The following is a 27,623-nucleotide window of genomic DNA, read 5'->3' on the forward strand; positions in this document are numbered from 1 at the left end:
TGGGTAGGGCAAAAGAAAAAAGAAATAACGGAGACAAAAGAATAGGGACGGGACCTGCACCTCTGGGAGGGAGCTGTGAAGGAGGAAAGTTTTCCACACACTAGAAGCCCCTTCACTGGCGGAGATGGGGGGTGGACAGCGGGAAGCTTCAGAGCCACGGAGGAGAGCGCAGTAACAGGGGTGCGGAGGGTAAAGCAGAGAGATTCTCGCACAGAGGATCGGTGCCGACCAGCACTCGCCAGCCTGAGAGGCTTGTCTGCTCCCCCACCTGGGGGTTGGGAGCTGAGGCTTGGGCTTCGGAGGTCGGATCCCAGGGAGAGGACTGGGGTTGGCTGCATGAACACAGCTTGAAGGGGGCTAGTGCCCCACAGCTAGCCAGGAGGGAGTCCGGGAAAATGTCTGGACTTGCCTACAGGCAAGAGACCATTGTTTCGGGGTGCGCGGAGAGAGGGGATTCAGAGCACCACCTAAATGAGCTCCAGAGACGGGCGGAAGCCGCAGCTACCAGCTCGGACACCAGAGATGGGCATGAAATGCTAACACTGCTGCTGCAGCCACCAAGAATCCTGTGTGCAAGCACAGGTCACTATCCACACTCCTCCGGGAGCCTATGCAGACTGCCACTGCCAGGGTCCCATGGTCCAGGGACAACTTCCCTGGGAGAACACATGGCACACCTCTGGCTGTTGCAACGTCACGTTGGCCTCTGCTGCCGCAGGCTCGCCTCGCATTCCAATTATAACTAACATACCCCTCCCTCCCCCCGGCCTGAGTGAGCCAGAGCTCCCGAATCAGCCGCTGCTTTAACCACCTCCTGTCTGCGAGGGAACAGATGCCCTCAGGCGACCTACACGCAGAGGCGGGGCCAAATCCAAAGCTGAACCCCGGGAGCTGTGCAAACAAAGAAGAGAAAGGGAAATTTCTCCCAGTAGCCTCAGGAGCAGCGGATTAAATCTCCACAATCAACTTGATGTACCCTGCATCTGTGGAATACCTCAATAGACAACAAATCATCCCAAACTGAGGCAGTGGACTTTGGGAGCAACTGTAGACTTGGGGTTTGCTGTCTGCGACAGACTTGTTTCTGATTTTTATGTTTATCTTAGTACAGTTTTTAGTGCTTGTTCTCAATGGTAGATTTGTTTATTGTTTTGGTTGCTCTCTTCTTTTTTTTCTTTTATTATTACTATTTTATTTTTAATTTTAATAATTTTTTTAAATTTTTTATTTATTTATTTTTCTTTCTTTCTTTTCTTCTCCCTTTTCTTCTGAGCTGTGTAGCTGACAGGCTCTTGGTGCTCCGATCTGGTGTCAGGCCTGAGCCTCTCAGGTGGGAGAGCTGAGTTCAGGATATTGGATCACCAGAGACCTCCTGGCTGCACATAATATCAATCGGCTAGAGCTCTCCCAAAGATTTCCATGTCAACACTAAGATCCAGCCCCACCCAATGGCCAGCAAGCTCCAGTGCTGGACGCCCCATGCCAAACAACTAGAAAGACAGAAACACAACCCCACCCATTAACAGAGAAGTTGCCTAAAATCATACAAAGTTCATAGACACCACAAAATACACCACCAGACGTGGTCCTACCCACCAGAAAGACAAGATCCAGCCCCACCTACCAGAACACAAGCACCAGTCCCCCCAGCCAGGAAGCCTACACAAGCCACTGAACCAACCTTACCCACTGGGGACAGACACCAAAGACAATGGGAACTATGAACCTGCAGCCTTCGAAAAGGAGACCCCAAACACAGGAAGTTAAGCAAAATGAGAAGACAGAGAAACATGCAGCAGATGAAGGAGCAAAGTAAAAACCCACCAGACCAAACAAATGAAGAGGAAATAGGCAGTCTACCTGAAAAAGAATTCAGAGTAATGATAGTAAAGATGATCTGAAATCTTGGAAATAGAACAGAAAAAATACAAGAAACGTTTAACAAGGACCTGGAAGAACTAAAGAGCAAACAAAAAATGATGAACAACACAATAAATTAAATTAGGAATTCTCCAGAAGGAATCAATAGCAGAATAACTGAGGCAGAAGAATGCATAAGTGACCTGGAAGATAAAATAGTGGAAATAACTACTGCAGAGCAGAATAAAGAAAAAAGAATGAAAAGAATTGAGGACAGTCTCAGAGACCCCTGGGACAATACTGAATGAACTAACATTCGAATTATAGGGGTCCCAGAAGAAGAAGAGAAAAAGAAAGAGTCTGAGAAAATATTTGAAGAGATTACAGTTGAAAACCTCCCTAACATGGGAAAGGAAATAGTTAGTCAAGTCCAGGAAGCACACACAGTCCCAAACAGGATAAATCCAAGGAGAAACACACCAAGACACATATTAATCAAACTATCAAAAGTTAAATACAAAGAAAAAATATTGAGAGCAGCAAGGGAAAAGCAACAAACAACATACAAGAGAATCCCCATAAGGTTAACAGCTGATCTTTCAGCAGAAACTCTGCAAGCCAGAAGGGAGGGGCAGAACATATTTAAAGTAATGAAAGGGAAAAACCTACAAACAAGATTGCTCTACCCAGCAAGGATCTCATTCACATTCGACAGAAAAACTAAAACCTTTACAGACAAGCAAAAGCTAAGAGAATTCACCACCACCAAACCAGCTTTACGACAAATGCTAAAGGAACTTCTCTAGGCAGGAAACACAAGAGAAGGAAAAGACCTACAATAACAAACCCAAAACAATTAAGAAAATGGTAATAGGAACATACATATTGATAATTACCTTAAATGTAAGTGGATTAAATGCTCCACCCAAACACCTAGACTGGCTGAATAGCCAAAGCAATCTTGAGAAAGAAAAATGGAGCTGGAGGAGTCAGGCTCACTGACTTCAGACTACACTACAAAGCTACAGTAATCAAGACAGTATGGTACTGGCACAAAAACAGAAATATAGATCAATGGAACAGGATAGAAAACCCAGAGATAAACCTATGCACATATGGTCACCTTATTTTTGATTAAAGAGGCAAGAATATACAATGGATAAAAGACAGCCTCTTCAATAAGTGTTGCTTGGAAAACTGGAGAGCTACATGTAAGAGAATGAAATTACAACACTCCCTAACACCATACACAAAAATAAACTCAAAATGGATTAAAGACCTAAATGTAAGGCCAGACACTATCAAACTCTTAGAGGAAAACATAGGCAGAACACTCTATGACATAAATCACAGTAAGATCCTTTTTGACCCACCTCCTAGAGAAATGGAAATAAAAACAAAAATAAACAAATGGGACCTAATGAAACTCAAAAGCTTTTGCACAGCAAAGGAAACCATAAACAAGACAAAAAGACAACCCTCAGAGTGGGAGAAAATATTTGCAAACAAAGCAACTGACAAAGTATTAATCTCCAAAATATACAAGCAGCTCACGCAGCTCAATATCAAAAAAACAAACAACCCAATCCAAAAATGGGTTGAAGACCTAAATAGACATTTCTCCAAAGAAGATATACAGATTGCCAACAAACACATGAAAGGATGCTCAACATCACTAATCATTAGAGAAATGCAAATCAAAACCACAATGAGGTATCACCTCACACCAGTCAGAATGGCCATCATCAAAAAATCTACAAACAGGGCCTCCCTGGTGGCGCAGTGGTTGAGAGTCCGCCTGCCGATGCAGGGGATACGGGTTCGTGCCCCGGTCTGGGAGGATCCCATATGCCGCGGAGCGGCTGGGCCCGTGAGCCATGGCCGCTGGGCCTGCGCATCCGGAGCCTGTGCTCCGCAACGGGGGAGGCCACAACAGTGAGAGGCCCGCATACCGCAAAAAAAAAAAAAAAAAAAAAAAAAATCTACAAACAATAAATGCTGGAGAGGGTGTGGAGAAAAGGGAACCCTCTTGCACTGTTGGTGGGAATATAAATTGATACAGCCACTATAGAGAACAGTATGGAGGTTCCTTAAAAAACTAAAAATAGAACCAACATATGACCCAGCAATGGTAGCAATTACCCAGCAATCCCACTACTGGGCATATACCCTGAGGAAACCATAATTCAAAAAGAGTCATGTACCACAATGTTCATTGCAGAACTATTTACAATAGCCAGAACATGGAAGCAACCTAAGTGTCCATCAACAGATGAATGGATAAGGAAGATGTGGCACATATATAAAATGGAATATGACTCAGCCATAAAAGGAAACAAAATTGAGTTATTTGTAGTGAGGTGGATGGACCAAGAGTCTGTCATACAGAGTGAAGTAAGTCAGAAAGAGAAAAACAAATACCGTATGCTAACACATATATATGGAATTGAAAGAAAAAAAAAAGGTTACGAAGAACCTAGGGGCAGGACTGTAATAAAGACGCAGACGTAGAGAATAGACTTGAGGACACGGGGAGGGGGAAGGGTAAGCTGGGACGACGTGAGAGAGTGGCATGGACATATATACACTACCAAATGTAAAACAGATAGCTAGTGGGAAGCAGCCACATAGCACAGGGAGATCAGCTCGGTGCTTTGTGACCATCTAGAGGGGTGGGATAGGAAGGGTGGGAGGGAGACACAAGAGGCAGGGAATATGGGGATACATGTATACGTATAGCTGATGCACTTTGTTATATATCAGAAACTAACACAACATTGTAAAGCAATTATACTCCAATAAAGATGTTCGAAAAAAAATCAAAAAAACAAAATAAAATAAAATAAAAAAATAAAAACAACAACAACAAAAGAACAATAAAGAGGAAAAATTAAAGAAGTAAGCAAATGCTTCCAAAAAAGGTTTTAAGCTAAATATAACATTTGAAAAAATTCATATATATTATATTGATGTAAATATATAAAAACAATCTGAAGTTATAATTATATAGTGAATTATAATGATGTAATATACATACAATTGTAATTCCAGATCAAGTCCACACTGAACGGGAGGAGTGAGTGAGGAGGAGGAAGAAATGAAGAAAAGCCTGCTAGGGTCCTTGACTTGTTCATGGAAAATATATAGAGCCTGATTAAGTATGCATTTGGTATTAAAACATTAAGTCCATTCAAATCTTTTTATGAGTAACCACTTGAAAAATAGAAAAAAAGTACCTACTTCTGACCTATGAAAGAACAAAAAAATGGAAAAGAAAAGTTTAAACCAAAAAAAAAAGAAAGATTAAAAAAAAACAAACAAGAATAAATAAATCAAAAACAAAATGAGATGGCAGGAATGAGTACAAAAATATCAGTAGTCACACATAATATAATCTTGCTTACAACAAGAAAGATATAAATACTAAGCATTGAACTCAAGAAGTTCAAGAATAAAATAAACATGATACAAATAAAAAGGTATCTATCAAGATAGAAGAAGAACGTATTAAATTGAAATTTACTCCTTTTACTGGCTTTCAACCAATCCTTCTGTTTACAGCTCACATCTCACTTCCATCTTCCACAGAATCTCCAATTCACTTTCCAAGATTCTGTGGGGCAAACTGATTTGGTTCTTGATGCCATCCCCCTTGGCAGGCATTTAGATTTTCACTTCGTCTGCTCAAGTAAGTCAAGTTAACACTTCCCCATCTGCTTTACAACTTTAAAAAATCGACTGACATTTACTCTTCTCTCTTCCCATATATTCTTTGTTCCTGTATGTTTATGCTTTTCTTATTCCCTTAATATCATTTTACCCAAGTTTGTAAAGTGTTGTAGTGTAGTGTAGTGTTGTTCATTTCCCCACCTAATAGACTTTCTCTCCGACTTCCTTACTAACAAAATCTCAGTCTTACTGAGGAGCAACAATATGAAACTTTAAAAATGTAATTATCACATAGTCCCAGCAGGGACAGTGAAGTCACATGACCCAGTTCAGGTCAATGAGATGCAAGTTGAATCACTGGCAGGGGCTTTCAGGGAAAATTCTTGAATGGCATCCATGGGACATGCTCCCTTGTCTTCTCCCTTCTTGCAGAATGCAGACATTATGCTGAAGGTTCGTTAACCATTTTATCATCATATAGTAACAAGCTCATGATAGTAAGATTAATTATTAGAGTGGAAGGGTAAAAGGAATTCAGGTTCCTGATGACATCACAGAGCCACCAGCCAGGCCCCATACAGTAAGAAATTAAAAATTCGTTTGGACTGAGAAAATAAGAATCCATCAGGCTTGAATACCAGGCACGAATACAGTCAGCTACAAAATTAATAGGAAGCAATATTTTTCCCAAGAACACTCTGCAGCTATAAAATGTCATAACAACCCCTTCTTTGAGTGACTACTATTTTCTTTCTCTCTGAGAAACTTTGTTCTCTAAAATCATAATCTATCATAAACTTTGCTGTCTGAAATTAGATCACTAAGAATGAAACACCCCACTCTTGCCTGGAGGATCTGTGTTATTTTGACAGAGAGAAGCAGACTTGATTTACAACGAACGTGCTGAACTTCAGAGAATAAACACATCCACATCTCTCTCCTAACTTTGTTACCAAAGGTACAGGACTCTCTGGTCCATGCCTCAGTCCAGACTTGATGCTGACCCATCTACACGCAACCTTGTTTTACAGAGACAATCAAAATACTGTAACACTTAAATTTCACCAAAACTTCACTCCTCCCCAAAAGTCTATAATAACTCCACCTTTTCCTTTTGTGAAAATTAGTTTGGACTGAAAACGTAAACATTTTCAGGCTGGAATAATTGCAGGCACTGATAAAGTCAACTACAAAGTTAGCCACGTGGTTCCCCTGCTGAGCAGTCTCCTTCAGGGCAATGAGTCAACAGACTGAGACTACAACAGGCTCCTCTCTCGATGTCCCAAGCTAATTGGGCTAGAACAGCAGTCTAGCTCCTGGTTACTTGTCACGCAAAAAACAAAATCCCTGCTTCAATTCTTTTTATTCAAGCAAAATGATGCTAGGAAGTAGCAGAGATAAAATGCATATGCTTTGTATGTCATGTTTAACTGATATCCCAAATGTTTAACAGGGTAAAGGTATCCATTTTTCCCCAACTGATCAATGTACTTCTGAGCAAGATCTGCAATTTTTCATGAAAATTGCAAACTTACTCTGAAATTCATATGGAAGAAAAACTTGCATTGATAGTCAAGACAGTCTTGAAAAGGAAGAACAGTGAGGTAGAACCTAATGGACAAGGCCTCAAAATATATTACAAATCAGCAGTAATTAAAGCAATATATTACTGACATGGAGAAAAACATATACATGAATGAAAGAATGCAGAAATCAGAAACAGGTGCATATATATATGAAAATTTAGTATACATTACTGTGGAGAGAATAAACTTGATTATTCATGGTACTGAGCAGTTGGCATTACATTTGGAAAAAATTAAATTTAACTCTTCTTCATATCATTTTTAAGAATCCAGATAAAGTTGTACACATACACCAACTATAAAAGAAAGTTATACTTATGACTGTGGGATGATACAGCCTTTTATAACAATACATAAAATGCAAAAACCATAAAAGGGAATATTAATGTTTGACTATAATGAAAGACATCATAAACTAAGTATGAGTAATAGGTGGAGAGAAAATATAAAAAGATATTTAACATCTGTAAGGAGACAACAATTTTTTAAAATAATATGTGCTACTGGTGTAGTCAGCATGGAATGGGCTCTTATAAATGGTTTACGCATACATCATTTGGTACAATATTTCTGAAAAACACTTGGTAATATCTAAAACTTTTCAAAAGTCATCATTTTTTCCCCTAGTAATTCAACTTCTAACATCTTCTCTAAGTATTTTTTAAATGCACACTACAATTTACATAGCATTAAGATTTTGGTGAAAACATGTCTAAATGTCCTAAAAGAGAAAATAATTAAATTATAGTGTTAACATTGTGGAATAATATAATGCTGTTAAATTGTTTATAATAAATACTAAAAGGTAGAGAAATGATTGTGATATAACGTTAGGTGTACAAGAAACTTCTTTAAAGTTCCATGTATAATTATCTCCCAATGGAAAGTAAGAATAAGAAAAATCTGAGTGAGGAATTTTCTGCAAATTTTTTTTATGATTAATGCCATTTGGAAAAAAAGAAGGAAAATACTATATTGACTATGTTTAGGGTTAGATACTGAATAAGTTTTTGTTTAAAATGTATGGTGACAGAATATCAACAAAGAGACAGAAATTTATAAAAAAGAACCAAGTGGAAATTTAGGAGTTTAATAGTAAAATAACTGAAACGAAAACACAAAAAACAGGCTCAACAGCAGATCTTAACTGGCAAAAGAAAGAATAATGAATTTGATGATAGATCATTAGAAACTATCCACTCTGAAGAAGAAGGGGAAAAAAAGGTAAAGGAACAGAGACTCAGAGATCTTTAGGACACCATCAAGTATACAAGCATACACAAGTACTAAAGGGAATTCTCCAAACTGAAAGAAAATGATATTAGATGTTAATTTTAACTCAAATGAAGAAATAAATAGCACCAGAAAAAGTAATTATGTAGGTAAAATATAAAAGACTATATAAATACATTTCCTCTTTTCTACTCTTATTTAAAAGTCAATTGCATAAAAACAATAATTATAAAAGGAATTACAGGGCTTAGAACATAAACAGAATGTACATGTTTGTATGATAATAGCACAAAGAAGAAGGGATAAACTTGGAGTTCTATTGGAACAAGGTTTCAATACTTTATTAAATTTCAGTTAGTATTTTTTTTTTTCCTGCAAAGACATTTATTGTTATATTTATCCTGTTAGGCCTTTTGATTATGGTAGTTTATTATATCCATTAGACTTCCTGAAATTATTTTTTTTTCTAGATATGTCACACATGTTTATTAATTTTTCTTTCACATTTGCATCTTTTTATCCTTTGTTACACTCAGGGAGAATTCTTAACTGACTTTTACAGATCATTAATTATCTTCAACTGTCCATTTTGCTATTCAGCCCATCTGTCGAATTTTTTGTTTTTTCAAAGATTAAACTTTTAAGTTCCATAATCTCTTGGGTTTTTTTTTTTTCCAGTTTTTTTTTTTAACTTTTTGCTTTATAACAAATTTAATCAGTTATACATATACATATGTTTCCATATCCCCTCCCTTTTGCGTCTCCCTCCCACCCACCCTATCGCACCCCTCCAGGCGGTCACAAAGTACCGAGCTGATCTCCCTGTGCTATGCGGCTGCTTCCCACTAGCTATCTACCTTACGTTTGGTAGTGTATATATGTCCATGCCGCTCTTTCACTTTGTCACAACTTACCCTTCCCCCTCCCCATATCCTCAAGTCCATTCTCTAGTAGGTCTGTGTCTTTATTCCTGTCTTACCCCTATGTTCTTCATGACATTTTTTTTTTCTTAAATTCCATATATATGTGTTAGCATACAGTATTTGTCTTTCTCTTTCTGACTTACTCTGTATGACAGACTCTAGGTCTATCCACCTCATTACAAATAGCTCAATTTCATTTCTTTTTATGGCTGAGTAATATTCCATTGTATATATGTGCCACATCTTCTTTATCCATTCATCCGATGATGGACACTTAGGTTGTTTCCATCTCCGGGCTATTGTAAATAGGGCTGCTATGAACATTTTGGTACATGTCTCTTTTTGAATTATGGTTTTCTCAGGGTATATGCCTAGTAGTGGAATTGCTGGGTCATATGGTAGTTCTATTTGTAGTTTTTTAAGGAACCTCCATACCGTTCTCCATAGCGGCTGTACCAATTCACATTCCCACCAGCAGTGCAAGAGTGTTCCCTTTTCTCCACACCCTCTCCAGCATTTATTGTTTCTAGATTTTTTGATGATGGCCATTCTGACTGGTGTGAGATGATATCTCATTGTAGTTTTGATTTGCATTTCTCTAATGAGTAAAGATGTTGAGCATCCTTTCATGTGTTTGTTGGCAGTCTGTATATCTTCTGTGGAGAAATGTCTATTTAGGTCTTCTGCCCATTTTTGGATTGGGTTGTTTGTTTTTTTGCTATTGAGCTGCATGAGCTGCTTATAAATTTTGGAGATTAATCCTTTGTCAGTTGCTTCATTTGCAAATATTTTCTCCCATTCTGAGGGTTGTCTTTTGGTCTTGTTTATGGTTTCCTTTGCTGTGCAAAAGCTTTTAAGTTTCATTAGGTCCCATGTGTTTATTTTTGTCTTTATTTCCATTTCTCTAGGAGGTGGGTCCAAAAGGATCTTGCTGTGATTTATGTCATAGAGTGTTCTGCCTATGTTTTCCTCTAAGAGTTTGATAGTGTCTGGCCTTACATTTAGGTCTTTAATCCATTTTGAGCTTATTTTTGTGTATGGTGTTAGGGAGTGATCTAATCTCATACTTTTACATGTCCCTATCCAGTTTTCCCAGCACCACTTATTGAAGAGACTGTCCTTTCTCCACTGTACATTCCTGCCTCCTTTATCAAAGATAAGGTGACCATATGTCTGTGGGTTTATCTCTGGGCTTTCTATCCTGTTCCATTGATCTATCTTTCTGTTTTTGTGAGAGTACCATACTGTCTTGATTACTGTAGCTTTGTAGTATAGTCTGAAGTCAGGGAGCCTGATTCCTCCAGCTCCATTTTTCGTTCTCAAGATTGCTTTGGCTATTCGGGGTCTTTTGTGTTTCCATACAAATTGTGAAATTTTTTGTTCTAGTTCTGTGAAAAATGCCATTGGTAGTTTGATAGGGATTGCATTGAATCTGTAGATTGCTTTGGGTAGTAGAGTCATTTTCACAATGTTGATTCTTCCAATCCAAGAACATGGTACATCTCTCCATCTATTTGTGTCATCTTTAATTTCTTTCATCAGTGTCTTATAATTTTCTGCATACAGGTCTTTTGTCTCCTTAGGTAGGTTTATTCCTAGATATTTTATTCTTTTTGTTGCAATGGTAAATGGGAGTGTTTCCTTGATTTCACTTTCAGATTTTTCATCATCAGTATATAGGAATGCCAGAGATTTCTGTGCATTAATTTTGTATCCTGAAACTTTACCAAATTCATTGACTAGCTCTAGTAGTTTTCTGGTAGCATCTTTAGGATTCTCTATGTATAGTATCATGTCATCTGCAAACAGTGACAGCTTTACTTCTTCTTTTCCAATTTGGATTCCTTTTATTTCCTTTTCTTCTCTGATTGCTGTGGCTAAAACTTCCAAAACTAGGTTGAATAAGAGTGGTGAGAGTGGGCAACCTTGTCTTGTTCCTGATCTTAGTGGAAATGGTTTCAGTGTTTCACCATTGAGGACGATGCTGGCTGTGGGTTTGTCATATATGGCCTTTATTATGTTGAGGAAAGTTCCCTCTATGCCTACTTTCTGCAGGGTTTTTATCATAAATGGGTGTTGAATTTTGTCGAAAGCTTTCTCTGCATCTATTGAGATGATTATCTGGTTTTTCTCCTTCAATTTGTTAATATGGTGTATCACGTTGATTGATTTGCGTATATTGAAGAATCCTTGCATTCCTGGAATAAACCCCACTTGATCATGGTGTATGATCCTTTTAATGTGCTGTTGGATTCTGTTTGCTAGTATTTTGTTGAGGATTTTTGCATCTATGTTCATCAGTGATATTGGCCTGTAGTTTTCTTTCTTTGTGACATCCTTGCCTGGTTTTGGTATCAAGGTGATGGTGGCCTCGTAGAATGAGTTTGGGAGTGTTCCTCCCTCTGCTATATTTTGGAAGAGTTTCAGAAGGATAGGTGTTAGCTCTTCTCTAAATGCTTGATAGAATTCGCCTGTGAAGCCATCTGGTCCTGGGCTTTTGTTTGTTGGAAGATTTTTTATCACAGTTTCAATTTCAGTGCTTGTGATTGGTCTGTTCATATTTTCTATTTCTTCCTGGTTCAGTCTCGGCAGGTTGTGCATTTCTAAAAATTTGTCCATTTCTTCCAGGTTGTCCATTTTATTGGCATAGAGTTGCTTATAGTAATCTCTCATGATCTTTTGTATTTCTGCAGTGTCAGTTGTTACTTCTCCTTTTTCATTTCTAATTCTATTGATTTGAGTCTTCTCCCTTTTTTTCTTGATGAGTCTGGCTAATGGTTTATCAATTTTGTTTATCTTCTCAAAGAACCAGCTTTTAGTTTTATTGATCTTTGCTATCGTTTCCTTCATTTCTTTTTCATTTATTTCTGATCTGATTTTTATGATTTCTTTCCTTCTGCTAACTTTGGGATGTTTTTGTTCTTCTTTCTCTAATTGCTTTAGGTGCAAGGTTAGGTTGTTTATTCGAGATGTTTCCTGTTTCTTAAGGTGGGATTGTATTGCTATAAACTTCCCTCTTAGAACTGCTTTTGCTGCATCCCATAGGTTTTGGGTCGTCGTGTCTCCATTGTCATTTGTTTCTAGGTATTTTTTAATTTCCTCTTTGATTTCTTCAGTGATCACTTCGTTATTCAGTAGTGTATTGTTTAGCCTCCATGTGTTTGTATTTTTTACAGCTCTTTTCCTGTAATTGATATCTAGTCTCATAGCATTGTGGTCGGAAAAGATACTTGATATAATTTCAATTCTCTTAAATTTACCAAGGCTTGATTTGTGACCCAAGATATGATCTCTCCTGGAGAATGTTCCATGAGCACTTGAGAAAAATGTGTATTCTGTTGTTTTTGGATGGAATGTCCTATAAATATCAATTAAGTCCATCTTGTTTAATGTATCATTTAAAGCTTGTGTTTCCTTATTTATTTTCATTTTGGATGATCTGTCCATTGGTGAAAGTGGGGTGTTAAAGTCCCCTACTATGATTGTGTTACTGTCGATTTCTCCTTTTATGGCTGTTAGTATTTGCCTTATGTATTGAGGTGCTCCTATGTTGGGTGCATAAATATTTACAATTGTTATATCTTCTTCTTGGATCGATCCCTTGATCATTAGGTAGTGTCCTTCTTTGTCTCTTCTAGTAGTCTTTATTTTAAAGTCTATTTTGTCTGATATGAGAATTGCTACTCCAGCTTTCTTTTGATTTCCATTTGCATGGAATATCTTTTTCCATCCCCTTACTTTCAGTCTGTATGTGTCTCTAGGTCTGAAGTGGGTCTCTTGTAGACAGCATATATATGGGTCTTGTTTTTGTATCCATTCAGCCAATCTGTGTCTTTTGGTGGGAGCATTTAGTCCATTTACATTTAAGGTAATTATCGATATGTATGTTCCTATTCCTATTTTCTTAATTGTTTTGGGTTCGTTATTGTAGGTCTTTTACTTCTGTTGTGTTTCTTGCCTAGAGAAGTTCCTTTAGCATTTGTTGTAAAGCTGGTTTGGTGGTGCTGAACTCTCTCAGCTTTTGCTTGTCTGTAAACGTTTTAATTTCTCCATCAAATCTGAATGAGATCCTTGCTGGGTAGAGTAATCTTGGTTGCAGGTTTTTCTCCTTCATCACTTTAATTATGTCCTGCCACTCCCTTCTGGCTTGTAGAGTTTCTGCTGAGAGATCAGCTGTTATCCTGATGGGGATTCCCTTGTGTGTTATTTGTTGTTTTTGCCTTGCTGCTTTTAATATGATTTCTTTGTGTTTAATTTTTGATAGTTTGATTAATATGTGTCTTGGCGTATTTCTCCTTGGATTTATTCTGTATGGGACTCTCTGTGCCTCCTGGACTTGATTAACTATTTCCTTTCCCATATTAGGGAAGTTTTCAACTATAATCTCTTCAAATATTTTCTCAGTCTCTTTCTTTTTCTCTTCTTCTTCTGGAACCCCTATAATTCGAATGTTGGTGCGTTTAATGTTGTCCCAGAGGTCTCTGAGACTGTCCTCTGTTCTTTTCATTCTTTTTTCTTTATTTTGCTCTGCAGCAGTTATTTCCACTATTTTATCTTCCACCTCACTTATCCGTTCTTCTGCCTCAGTTATTCTGTTATTGATCCCATCTAGAGTATTTTTTATTTCATGTATTGTGTTTTTAATCGATGCTTGATTCATCTTTAGTTCTTCTAGGTCCTTGTTAACTGTTTCTTGCATTTTGTCTATTCTATTTCCAAGATTTTGGATCTGGGAAATAGAATCTTGGATCATCTTTACCATCATTATTCTGAATTCTTTTTCAGGTAGACTGCCTATTACCTCTTCATTTGTTAGATCTGGTGGGTTTTTATCTTGCTCCTTCTCCTGCTGTGTGTTTTTCTGTCTTCTCATTTTGCTTATGTTACTGTGTTTGGGGTCTCCTTTTTGCAGGCTGCCGGTTCGTAGTTCCCGTTCTTTTTGGTGTCTGTCCCCAGTGGCTAAGGTTGGTTTAGTGGGTTGTGTAGGCTTCCTGGTGGAGGGGACTAGTGCCTGTGTTCTGGTGGATGAGGCTGGATCTTGTCTTTCTGGTGGGCAGGTCCACGTCTGGTGGTGTGTTTTGGGGTGTCTGTGGACTTTTTATGATTTTAGGCCACCTCTCTGCTAATGGGTGGCATTGTGTTCCTGTCTTGCTAGTTGTTTGGCATAGGGTGTCCAGCACTGTAGCTTGCTGGTCGTTGAGTGAAGCTGGGTGCTGGTGTTGAGATGGAGATCTCTGGAAGATTTTTGCCGTTTGATATTATGTGGAGCTGGGAGGTCTCTTGTGGACCAGTGTCCTGAAGTTGGCTCTCCCACCTCAGAGGCACAGTACTGACTCCGGGCTCCTCAATTTGGGATGATGTGTTGTCTATTCATGTATTCCACAGATGCAGGGTACATCAAGTTGATTGTGGAGCTTTAATCCGCTGCTTCTGAGGCTGCTGGGAGAGGTTTCCCTTTCTCTTCTTTGTTCTCACAGCTCCTGGGTCTCAGCTTTGGATTTGGCCCCGCCTCTGCGTGTAGGTCGCCGGAGGGCGTCTGTTCTTCGCTCAGACAGGACAGGGTTAAAGGAGCAGCCGCTTCGGGGACTCTTGCTCACTCAGGCCGGGCGGGAGGGAGGGGCACGGAGTGCGGGGCGAGCCTGCAGCGGCAGAGGTCGGCGTGACGTTGCACCAGCCCTAGGCGCGCCGTGCGTTCTCCCAGGGAAGCCGCCCCTGGATCCCGGGACCCCGGCAGTGGTGGGCTGCACAGGCTCCCGGAAGGGCGGTGTGGGCAGTGACCTGCGCTCGCACACAGGCTTCTTGGCGGCAGCAGCAGCAGCCCCAGCGTCCCACGCCCGTCACTGGACTCCGCGCTTTCAGTCGCGACTCGCGCCCGTCTGTGGAGCCCCTTTAAGCAGCGCTCTTAATCCCCTCTCCTCGCGCACCAGGAAACCAAGGGGGAAGAAAAAGTCTCTTGCCTCTTCGGCAGCTCCAGAGTTTTCCCGGACTCCCTGCCGGCTAGCTGTGGCACATTAGCCCCCTTCACGCTGAGTTCTCGCCGCCAGCCCCAGTCCTCTCTCTGCGCTCTGACCGAAGCCCGAGCCTCAGCTTCCAGCGCTGCGCGCCCCGGCGGGCAAGCAGACAAGCCTCTCGGGCTGGTGAGTGCCGCTCGGCACCGATCCTCTGTGTGGGGATCTCTCCGCTTTGCCCTACCCAGGTATGTGGGGAGTTTCTTGCCTTTTGGGAGGTCTGGGGTCTTATGCCAGCGTTCAGTAGGTGTTCTGTAGGAGTTGTTCCACGTGTAGCTGTATTTCTGGTGTATCCGTGGGGAGGAAGGTGATCTCCGCGTCTTACTCTTCCGCCCTTCAGTTAGTATTAATACAAAGTATGTTGCTATAAATTGAGATGTATATTCTAATCCCTAAATTACACTTGGAGCAACCACTTAGCAAATAACTAAAAAAAATTTTTTAAACAATAAAGCAATAATAAAAAAGACAACCTCATTAAAATTGGACCAAGTATCTGAATGTACATTTCTCCTAAGAATATATATAAATATATATATAAGCACATGAAAAATATTCAGTATCATTAGCCATAAGGGTATGCAAATCAAAACCACAGTGAGATACCACTTCACACTCACTAGGATGGCAATAATCCAAAAGTGCTGATAAGGATATGGAGAAATTGGAATCCTCACACACTGCTGGTGGGACATAAAATGGTGCAGCTGCTTTGGAAAACAGTCTAACAGTTCCTCAAAAAGGTTAAACAGAATTACCATATGAGGGCTTCCCTGGTGGCACAGTGGTTAAGAATCCGCCTGCCAATGCAGGGGCAAGGGTTCAAGCCCTGGTCCGGGAAGATCCCACATGCCATGGAGTAACTGGGCCCATGCACCACAACTGCTGAGCCTGCGCTCTGGAGCCCGCGAGCCACAACTACTGAAGCCCGCACGCCTAGAGTCCGTGCTCCGCAACAAGAGAAGCCACCGCGATGAGAAGCCCACGCACTTCAACAAAGAGTAGTCCCTGCTCGTCACAACTAGAGAAAGCCCACGCGCAGCAACAAAGACCCAACTCAGCCAAAAATAAATAAAAATAAATAAATAAATAAATAAATAAATAAATAACCATATGATCTAGCAATTACATTCCTAGGCAGATACCAAGAGAAATGAAAATACATATCCACATAAAAACTTGTACGTGAATGTTTATAGCAGCCTTATTCCTAATAGCCAACAAGTAGAAACAAATCAAATGTCTTATCAACTGATAAATGGGCAAACAAATTGTGGTATATATATTGACCTACCTACAGTAGGTATACACAACTGGGTACATACAATGGAATATTATTTTGCAATATAGATTGCAATATATTGATACATGTTGCAACATGGATGAGCCTTGAAAACATTATGCTTAGTAAAAGAAACCAGTCACAAAAGACTACACATTGTATGATTACATGTATATGAAATATCCAGAATAAGCAAATCAATAGAGGCAAAAAGTAGATTAGTGGTTGCCTAAAGCAGAAAGGATTGGAGGGAAATAGAGGCTGGCTGCTATTGGATGTGGGATTTCTTTCTGGGATGATGAGAATGTTCTAAAATTGACTGTGGTAATGGTTGCATAACGCTGGTTACGTAGTAAAAAGTCATTAAGTATTCACCTATAATAAAAGTTATCTTACCGCCTTTAATCTTTTAGCATGGTATTCTGCTGCTGAAAAATATTTTCCTGGTGCTACCAGTTTATCAGTCATATTTGATACATACACACCAATTTTAGTCATCTGTGTGGATGTTGTATTTGTAGTTTGCTGGAGCTTTCTTCTCTGAAAAACTGTCTAAAATAAAAACATTTTAAAAATTTAAATAAATATCCACTATATACACATAAAGTGAGTAAAGAGCATATTTTCCTACACATTTAAGTTAATATCTTTTATTATTTTAATTACCATATAATTCCCTAAAAGATTTTAATTTTAGAGAGCTACACAGTAGAACACTTGTTGATTCTGTAGCTTCAAAATCCTACATGGAAAAATAAAAATATTACCTGTGTTTCCCTACAAGATGCATTCAGTTTTCCAGGAATCTTTTTAGGTACAGTTTGTGTTCCAGCATTATGATATTCCATTCCTGTTATTTTATGTCTGAATCCACCAAGAAATGGTTTGTGAAAATCAGATTTTATAATCTCAACAGCTACTTCCTGGTACTGATCAATGCCTGAGGAGATAAAACCAAGATTAAATGAAAGTTCAACTACAAAGGGACTCTAAAAAAATACTTTACCTAAAAGATATCAAATAACTAACCAGTTTGTACTCTGACAGTTATGATTTGAGAGGCATCACTTGATCTATCTATTCTTTTGATTGGATATAGATCTGGATGTAAAGAAATGATTTCCACTTGGACAATATCCTGGGGCTTAACTGCATGTTGTAGTAGTGTCTCATGATCTTTAATAATCATTCCTAAAAATGAGGTAAAATTATAAAAAGTGTTATGGCAAAGAAATGATTATATGTACTCATTTTAAGGGATGGAAAACATCAATGGTGCTTACATGAACACATATTGTTTAATTACCAAATAGCGTATTGATGATGTCCACCTCTTGCTGTATTATTAGTATCAAAAACTCCACAATGGAGAAAATTAAGGTGGTACTCCTGAGCAAGAATTCAGCATTATAAGTAAAGTAAAAATACAACTCTCAACTCATCAGAAATACAAATATACAATAACCATGCAACTATAAACATTTAAAAATAAAAAACACATTCTATAATATGAGCAAAATCATATTCTAAACAGCGATTCTCTAAAAAATCACAATGTTTTATACATAAGCATAGGACATATCCATATCAGGGAAAGCCTGATTATTTTAATACACACTCCTAATGTATACACTCAGAGTTCTAAAGAATCCCTTCCTTTCTGTTTCTATAATCAGAAATTCATATAAATTAATTCATGCCAAGGTAGAGCTAAGACTCAGTTTTTTGCTGAAAAAAGTGTACATCATCACCTTATTTTTATGTTTTATTGCTTCAACTTATACCCCCATCCCCACTGGTTTATTTCATAAACTGACTATAAATTTTTCTATATTTTAAGGCATACATAAATATGTACAATGTTACTGGCTGCTGCTTTGTATAATGATAGAAACTATATCAGTTTTCCAATGTATGTTCTTCCTAAATTACAATTAGGAATTTAACATAGCAAAGGTTTGTTTTACTCATTCTTAGAAATATGTCAGATACCACTAGTCTATTTTAGCTATGTTTGAGAAAGCACATTCAAAAAACTTTGAGTTTCAATTTCACCTTAAATTCTTAATTAAAAAAATTAATGTTATATGGATTTTGCAATAGGTGGAATAATGGCCCTAAAATGTATCCATGTACATTCCTAGAGTCTATGGATGCTACCTTATATGGAAAAAGTGACTGCAGATTTTATTAAGTTAAGGATTTTGAGATGGGTAGATTATCCTGGATTAGTCACATGAGCCTTACATGTAATCATAAGTGCCCTTTAAGAGGAAGGAGGAGGGAGATTTGACTGCAGAGAAGATGATATGACAGAAGCAGAGAGAGGTTTAAAGATGCTATGCTGCCGACTTTGAAGATGAGGAAGCCCAAGAACGCAAGAAATGCAACTCTAGAAGCTGGAAAAGGCAAAGAAGCAGACTCTCCCCAGAACCTCCAGAGAACAGCCCTGCTGACACCTTGATGTTATCCAAGTGAAAATGATTTAGGATTTTTGGCCTCCAGACCATAAGCAAAATAAGCCACTAAATTTGTTAATTGTTACAACAGTCATAAGAAACTAACAGAGATTCCTCTTCCAACTAACACAGAGCCCTCTTCAGTCCTCTAATTGTTTCTAGTGTAGGCTTAGTCCCACCAAACTTGAACTCTAGTTCTAGTACTAGAAGAAAGTACCTGTCTTAGAGAGTGGTTGGCACAGAATCAAGCTCTTTTTTTTATTGCTGCTGACATAAGCCAGTGGCAATGCATGGTATTTACACATAAAGAAGAAAAGTCATGAAGTGCAAAGAAATAGATTCTTAGGTACCACTGGCCAGGTGCTCAGTCTCAAAGTGCTCCCTCTTCTCCAGTTTTGAACTTCACCTTATAGTTAATGCCAAGCAGTTCCAAATTCCCTTTTTGGAGTCATACCTATATTTAAGTTCAGACTCTGCCACTCATAAGCTTTGGGAATTTGCAGAAGTTCCTCGAGCTTTAGCTTCCATCTCTCAAAAAAAATTAATAGTAATACCTACCTCAAAGGATTGTTGTGTAGATTGAATGATAATGTGACAATGTAGGCAGAATGTTCTGTAGAAGGACTAGCACATAGTAAGTGCTCATCAAATTAGCCATCATCATCAACATGATCATTATCATCATCAGTATCATTATTGTTACAGTAACTATTTAAATTTTAGCTTTGTTTCCTCAATCAAGCTTTAGTAACCTGTTGTTTGAATACATGAACATCTTACTACTGGAGCACATTCATTATTTTCTAAAAATAATTTTGAAACTGAACTGATTGTTTTTCTCTGATTTGGCAAGGAGGAAGAACTTCATAGGTATGGCTTACTCCTTTTTAGCACTTCGGATTTTCCCACAAAAAAAATGTTCTTATTGCCCTAGAAACTTGGGGCATCTTTATAAGTTAATATCAAACTTTTTAAAATAAAATATTATGATCTGTGCAGGCATATTCTACAGAAACATTTCCTGAGCTATTCTAGTCTGCTTAATTCTATCACAGTTACTAAGACCTCAGCCTCCCATGACACAAGGCTAATATAAGGTGGGCTACTCAATATTGCCCACAAAATATAAAGTTGAACATCATCAGAATGTGAATGGACCTTAATGTACAGAAGACTGATAAACCATTTTCAGGCCTCTTCTTTTTCTATCCATGCTCATTCATCATCTATCTTTTAACCTCATTTCCTCCTACTTCCCATATATAATTTACTTCTATTCCCTCTAAATTCCTTACCACTTCCCAAAAGTCCCAGGTTTTCTCACCTCTTTGGGACTTAGCAAAAGTATTATCACTTTTATCAGATGAAGCTTTCTAGAATCTCCCAGTTTCCTTCCTTGCTGTTCTCACAGTTTTTTGAACATATCTCCATCAAAACATTTACACACTGTGTGGTAACCATTGCATACATCTTCTTCCTTCCTAGTCTGTAAACAACTTGAAAACAGGGATTTTGTTTCATGTTTCTTTATATCTTTGGCTCTTAGCAAAGTATTTGGAACAAAGTATGTCCTTAGTAATAATGTGTTGAATGAATGTATAACCACCATATAATGTTCAAACGGTAAACATGAAGATATTTAGTTTAAAAAATCAAAGAGAAGTCTCAATAAGTTTTATTAGCCTCCAAGCTTACCTGCACATCTTATCTGCAGGACATAAGGTGGGACACCTAATAGAGATGAAAAATGATCCTTGAGGCATTTTAGAACAGTGTCAACTTTAAAGGGCATTATAATTTCCTGGCCCACAGGAAGAAGTACAACTTTTACTGTAGAAAAAATAAGAGAAAAAAAGAGTCATAGTTAAAAGCAAGGGTCAGCATCATAGAATCCACAGACAGAGAAATATGGGACAATTTGTAATCACATAGAATGCAGGTTGTCTCTGCCATGTTCTCCCACCACACCTCTGTAATAAGAGCTAGTGTTCATTTTCTAAGAGGAGAAGTGACAAACATTCAGTTGCAACATTTTGCTTTGAAAATCAATGCATAATCTCAAGAATTAGCATCAATGGTCAATGCCTGCTCCCCCAACTCCAGGTCAAAGTTCAGATCTCTCTTGCATTGCCTTCTATGAGGATCAGCGCACATTTGAGATTACCTCCTCACCCAGAATACCATGAGAAAGAGGAAATGAAACTAAAGTGCTTTTAAAGATTCTTTTAAAATCATTTAAAATTTTTAAAGATTCCCAATATCTGGCATATATAATTCAGATATAAACATAGGAAACATCTCAGAACATCAAGTGTTTTTGTGTAGTATTACAAAGGGAGACCCTGAGACCTGAACTTAGAAACATACATGCTTTGATTAGATATTTATACCATGCATCAGGAAATCAGTGTGTATTCATGAAGTTAAGAAAAACCAATAGGGAAATTTTCAAAGAAAATTTTCCTTGACCTTGCGATGACAAAAGATTATCTAAGTCCATTCTTCTTCCCATAATTGATTTATGTCTAGAGCTGGCAAAATGCAAAACAGAAAATCATTGTTTTTTTACAAATATCTGGAATAACTATGCACAAATCTACTTTTCACAAAAATGGACATTATGTAGCTCACTCCCAACTCTATAAAATAAAAATCAAGACACATGTTAAAAATAGAGAAAAACTGTTATTATAAAATGATTATCTGTTCAGAAATTATAGGGAGGGTACATAGTACTTAAAAACTAATTATGATGGGGTAAACTTTTTACTTTTATATCTACAGACTTTAAATTTTAATGGAGAAGATATAATATAAGTAAGATGGAATGGAGAGTACACATGTAGACCAAAAAAGTTTCATATATTTCTAGATGCCTGACATGACAGTTTTCATAAAGCTCTACGAGACATTCATCACTAATCCCAGCATGAAATGTAATAAGGCATTATTGATGCTAAGGTTCTTTAAGCTTGTTAAATATTATTTTCACAGTTCTCTCCTAATAAGAGAACACTCTCACAGATGTTACATTATCAGAAGGCTATTTTAATTGTTTCCTGGATTCAAAATTCTATGATTAATGTATTTTAAATTTTCCATAGCAGTGACTTCCTAAGCTTTAGGAAGGGAAAGTTTGTTCAGGAATCTGTGAGCCTCAGGAAGTACAGGACCAAGACCACTTTTTTTTAATCATCATATATTTGGTAAAAGCTATAATCACAGGGAATCACAGAATTATCAAAAAATGGAGCCCAAATTCACAATGAATAATATAATTGAGGGATAACAATTTCAATTAGGCATAAATGGCCTTGATTACTTCTCCTCCTCCTTTTTATTCTTACTTGTGTGGACACATCACACAAGAGCTAACTACTCCACTAGATTCAAAAGCTACATTTTACCAGCCAGACTAAGCTGCTGTTATTGTTAAATGATGACCCATGTTCTCCACTCTATGGATGGAAACTCTCTCAAAAGTTATGGACAAGGGGGGAAGGAGCAGTCAGTTAACCACCCAAGTAGAATTCTCCATGTAACCACCTTCTTGCTGCTCCCCTCTGCTTTGTTACCAACAATGTAGTAATAATTTCCACATGCCATGTGATCAACATTATGTCTTTAAAATTAACCCATAATGAAAGACAACAATGATTTTTCTGAAGCTTAATATAAAGTTAACACTAAGCAGAAATATGGAAATACGTAAAAGCAACGAGATATGTGGAATGAGTACTGTATATGAAACCAGAAAAATATGGTGTCAAGTTCCCATCCCACCTCTTGCTAGCTACGTACATAATTAATTCCAACATGGCATGCAAAAGAATTACAATTATACTCAAAAATTTCTCCCTAAACATTTTAAGAACCTATTTTATTTTGGAAAAACAGAGAAACAACACTTTAAAATTTATTGATGCTCCGTTATTTAGGGAAGTAGATACTGCAGAATAGAGGAGAGGCTTCACACATAATTAAGAGATTCAAGTGGCATAGCCACAGAGGTTTGGTGGATAAGGGAGTGGGAAAGTAATATCAAATATAAAATAAATCTTCAAGAAAAAACAACCATTCTTCAAAATGAGGCGGAAAAAATACCCTATCTTCCCTAGGTAATACCTGTTGCTGACGAATCTTTCATTGATGTTTTCAGAGATTCCTTTACAGCCTTTATTTTTTCCAGAATTGCCAGAGAATCTTTTGAATATTGTTCGGCTGACTGCACTGCATTATCAGATTTAGCTAGAGAGTCTCCACTGTCTCCTGGAGAATATGAAACTTGTTCATCTGCCGTAACGTCTTCCATGAGTTGCTCGACATCATTTAGTTCCAGTCTTAAAACGCTCTGGTCACTCGGCTCCTCAACACGTTTTTCACGGCCCCCACTAGATGGTTCTAGTTCAGATTCACAGTCTTCAGTCTGATCTGACTCTGGAATCTCTTCTGAGGGAACTGGAATATTGATAGTCCCAAAAGCATCCTTTCTTTCTTTTGATGAATCAACATTCTGAGCATCAGATCCTTCCTCCTGGTCAGACATTGTCCTGAATTTAAAAAAAAAAAAAAAAAAAAAAAAATATATATATATATATATATATATATATTTACTACACTTAAAACTTCTACACCAAATATCAAATTCATTGCTGTCATACAGCAATGTTCATAGTATACTACAATGTGGCTCATTATTTAATATTATCTTAGTAATGGCATTAGGTAAAAGACATTGGTGAATTTTTAATAAAAACACCACAGAAAGTAAAAATGTGTACCAAAAAAAGAACCTCAAAACACAATAAATTTGAGAGAAATATTCTATGAAGAATATATTTTAAAAATTCTAAAATATATTGTCATCTCTTATTCAATGAACAATGCCTTGTGAAAGAAGAATTTTTTTCAATAGCCTTTTTTCTAAAAAAGGCTATTTATGCTTCTGACATTGCAATTGAATAGAAGCTCCAAGGAACCTGACATCTCCACAGCAACTATACGCTGGAAAGTACACACTGTAGTAGCTTTGCTCTCACAAATTGTAGCAGAGGTGTCCAATGACCTCTGTCCCCCAAAACAAACATATCAACAAACAAATGTGGGTTGATCTTGGAGCTAAGTAGGGCCTAAGCTACAGCAACCAAGAGTTTTGGCTTGGGAAACAGTACTACAGCATACAGGAGCTTGGGCCAGGGTGGGCCAGAGCAGCCCAGAGCCAGGCAGCAGAGGCAGCAGCTGGATCAGAGCAGTGAGAAGCCAGTATAGCCAGGAGCCTACCTATAGAGGTTGGCAGCCAGGAAAAGGGGATAGGGGAAGTGACCCTGAGGCTGATTTCTGAGGCAAAAGCACAGGGAAGATTAAAACTTGAAATAGTAGTGAGATGGAAAAGCTGTGTTTGGAACTTTCACTTAAGCATAGATCCTTATGGAGAAAAAAATTAACCTTAGTGAAGTTCTCTGGCTACCAGATGACAAATTAAAAATAATTAATAATAATAAAATCCTGAATAAAAATGTATCCTTGTTGAATTCAATGAATACAGCATTAGAGCTGAAGGGAGAACTAGTGAACTGGAAGATAAATCAAAAGATTTTACATAGACTGTTGCAAAGAAATAAGGATATGAAAAATATGAGAGATTAAGAGCCATGGAGAAAAGAATCTCCCTGCCAACTCAGGGGACACGGGTTTGAGCCCTGGTCCAGGAAGCTCCCACATGTGCACAGCAACAAAGACCCAACGCAGCCATAAATAAATAAAAGAAAAAAAAATTTAAATATATTAAAAAAACAACAAAGAGTGTGCAACAGAGACTGCACATAGCCTGTGAAGCCCTTTTCAGAAAAAGTCTGCCAGCCCCTGATCTGGCATGTGTCAAATTGTAGTCCTAAAAGAAAACAAAGATGGAAGGGAAAAAATATCATAAAAGGTAATGGCTGAAAATTTTTCAAAACTGATTAAAAATATGAATCTACAGGTCCAGGAAGCACAATATAAAAATATACTTAACAGGATAAATAGAAATAATTCATAGCCATTTATATTGTAACTAAATTACAGAATAACAAACAGAAAATCCGAAAAGCAAACAGTGATCAAGGACATATCATCCACTGTTTTGAATCCTATTTGCTGGCATTAGTGCAAAGGAAAGAAAAGTAAAATCACTGCAATTTCTCATCAGAAAAATAGAAGCGGGGCTCCCTGGTGGCGCAGTGGTTGAGAGTCCGCCTGCCGATGCAGGGGACGCGGGTTCGTGCCCCTGTCCGGGAGGATCCCACATGCCGCGGAGCGGCTGGGCCCGTGAGCCATGGCCGCTGGGCCTGCGCATCCAGAGCCTGTGCTCCGCAACGGGAGAGGCCACAACAGTGAGAGGCCCGCGTACAGCAAAAAAAAAAAAAAAGAAAAAAAAAAAAAGAAAAGAAAAATAGAAGCCAAGGCAATAATAGACTAATTAAAAGAAGGTTAGCACATGACTAATTAAATTAGCACATGACTAATTAAAATAATAGACTAATTAAAACTATCAACCCAGAATTATACACCCAGCAAAACTATCTTTCAAGAAGAAAAACAGAAACATTTACAGACAAGTTATCACCAAGATATCTGCTCTAAAGGAACTTCTAAAGGATACACTTAAAGAGGAGTAAAATGGGCCCAATGTAAGTCTGAAGTGCAAGAAGGAAAGGCAAACAAATAAATCATAAACATATGGGTAAACCCCAATAAATATTGTCAAAACAAAATAATAGCAGAAAATTAAAATATGAGACAATAAGAATATGTAACTGGGAAGGGAAAGATGAGAATAAACTATTATCAATTCCTTATACTGTTTACAAAATTGAGAGCTATGATATTCTTAACTCTAGACATTGTTAAATTAAATATGCATAGTTAAACTTCAAGAACAACCAATAAAAGAACTGAAATTAAGTTTTAAAATTCCATAACAATAAAGAGAAAAAAATGAGACAAAACTGAACAAAACTTCAACTTTTAAGAAGTTCGAGAAACTTCTTTAGGCTCTCACCCACACACACACAAATCTTCCTTTTGGTTATTTTCTCCTATAACAAAGTTTAGTGGCCTGATTAGAAAGAGAGCACCATAAAGAAGCCTTAACTCCTAGCAACATAATTATCTACCCTTTTTGGAGAATCTGAGATAATGCTTTTGTTTCTATCTGGTGGGTCATCCTCCCCTCAAAATGGCCAAGATAGCATCTTCTAAAAGAGCAACAGCAACAAAATCAAAAACTTCTGCTCTTCAAAAAAGACAACTAGAAGAATCAAAAGGCAAACCATACACTGGGATGTAGTTTTTTGCAAAACTTTTATCTGATAAAGGACTTGTACCCAGAATATATAGAGAACTTGCAGAACTCAATAATAAGAAAAAAAAAAAAAACAGTGAAAAAAATGAGTAAAAGATTTAAACAGATCCATCACCAAAGAATATACACAAGAAAGCAAATAAGCAGAGCCAGGACAAGATTGAGGCAAGCGTGGCACCTGCACTACCCTATACATGCACTTGCACCTGAGAATAAATGCCTCCTAAAATTTTAGACCTAGTTGCCTCAGTTGCCTCACTCTAATCCTGACCCTGAGTACAAGCACATGAAAAATGCACAATATCATTAGTCATTAGAGAAATGAAACTTCAAATCACAATGAGATTTCACTACACTTCTATTAGAATAGGTTAAAAAAAATTTTAGCCCAACAATAGCCAGTAAGTATGAATACAAGTGGAGCTCTTATACCTTGATGCAAAAATGAAAACTGATATAGCATTTGAGATAACTGTTTGTCAGGTTTCTTGTAAAATTAAACACATTTATCATATGACCCAGCAATCTGTATCCTTTACCTATGTGGAATGAAAAACTACATTCACTCAAAACCTTCACACAAAAGTTAATAAAGGCTTTATTTTTAATCACCAAAAACAGGAAACAACACAAACGTTCCTTAGCTGAGGAATGGATACACATACTATGATGCATTCATAAAATGGAATACCACGCATAAATAAAAAGGAATAAACTATTGATACACACAACATGTGTGAATCTAAAATAAATTATGATAAATGAAGAAGCCAATTCTAAAGGCTACATACTGTATTGTTCAATTAAGTGAAAAAGCAAAGCTCTTGGTTCACAACCTCCAGAATTCCCTGGGTAAAACAGAAATTGAGCCTGGTACACAAAGGGCAAGGAGAATCGAAGAGGCAGACCGCTCCAGATTGCAGGTGGCAGGTTTAATAAGCAAGGAAACTTACAAAGGAGGGTTGTCTTAGGCAGCCTAAAGACAGTAAATCTCAACATCTACCCGCCAAAATCCTGAGTTTATGAGATCTTAACTGGGTTCAGTCAGGTATACAGTTCCGATGGTCTCAATAGCACATCTCCTAGTTCAGGAACAATGGGCAGAAGGTACATTCCAAGGACAGGGGAGGGGGAAAGAGCCTCCAATTGCCCCCTGGGTAGTGGGTAAACCGGAGGTCATGTCCTTTCAATGACCTCTCCTCCACCAAAAGCATATACCAGTATGTACAACGTTACAGATACGACTACTTTTGTATATGTG

General features: G+C 37.8%; 1 protein-coding gene across 2 annotated transcripts in view; it reads right to left on the reverse strand.

The window, feature by feature from the left end:
- The window catches only part of IQUB (IQ motif and ubiquitin domain containing), an 82,841-nt gene that overhangs the window by 46,938 nt on the left and 8,280 nt on the right, over positions 1-27,623 (reverse strand). Inside the window, exons 2-6 of one of the 2 annotated variants that reach the window (XM_082631736.1) lie at positions 23,146-23,570; positions 20,716-20,850; positions 17,591-17,752; positions 17,329-17,501; positions 16,958-17,113 (exon numbers count right to left, since the gene is read on the reverse strand). In XM_082631736.1, the coding sequence (XP_082487862.1) occupies positions 16,958-17,113; positions 17,329-17,501; positions 17,591-17,752; positions 20,716-20,850; positions 23,146-23,566 (1,047 nt within the window). In that variant the 5' untranslated portion in view covers positions 23,567-23,570. The remainder of the gene's footprint in view (positions 1-16,957; positions 17,114-17,328; positions 17,502-17,590; positions 17,753-20,715; positions 20,851-23,145; positions 23,571-27,623) is intronic. The other variant, XM_082631737.1, reaches the window with a different exon arrangement.

This window comes from Mesoplodon mirus (assembly GCF_964341445.2).
Source record: "Mesoplodon mirus genome assembly, chromosome: 9".
NCBI lineage: Eukaryota > Metazoa > Chordata > Mammalia > Artiodactyla > Ziphiidae > Mesoplodon > Mesoplodon mirus.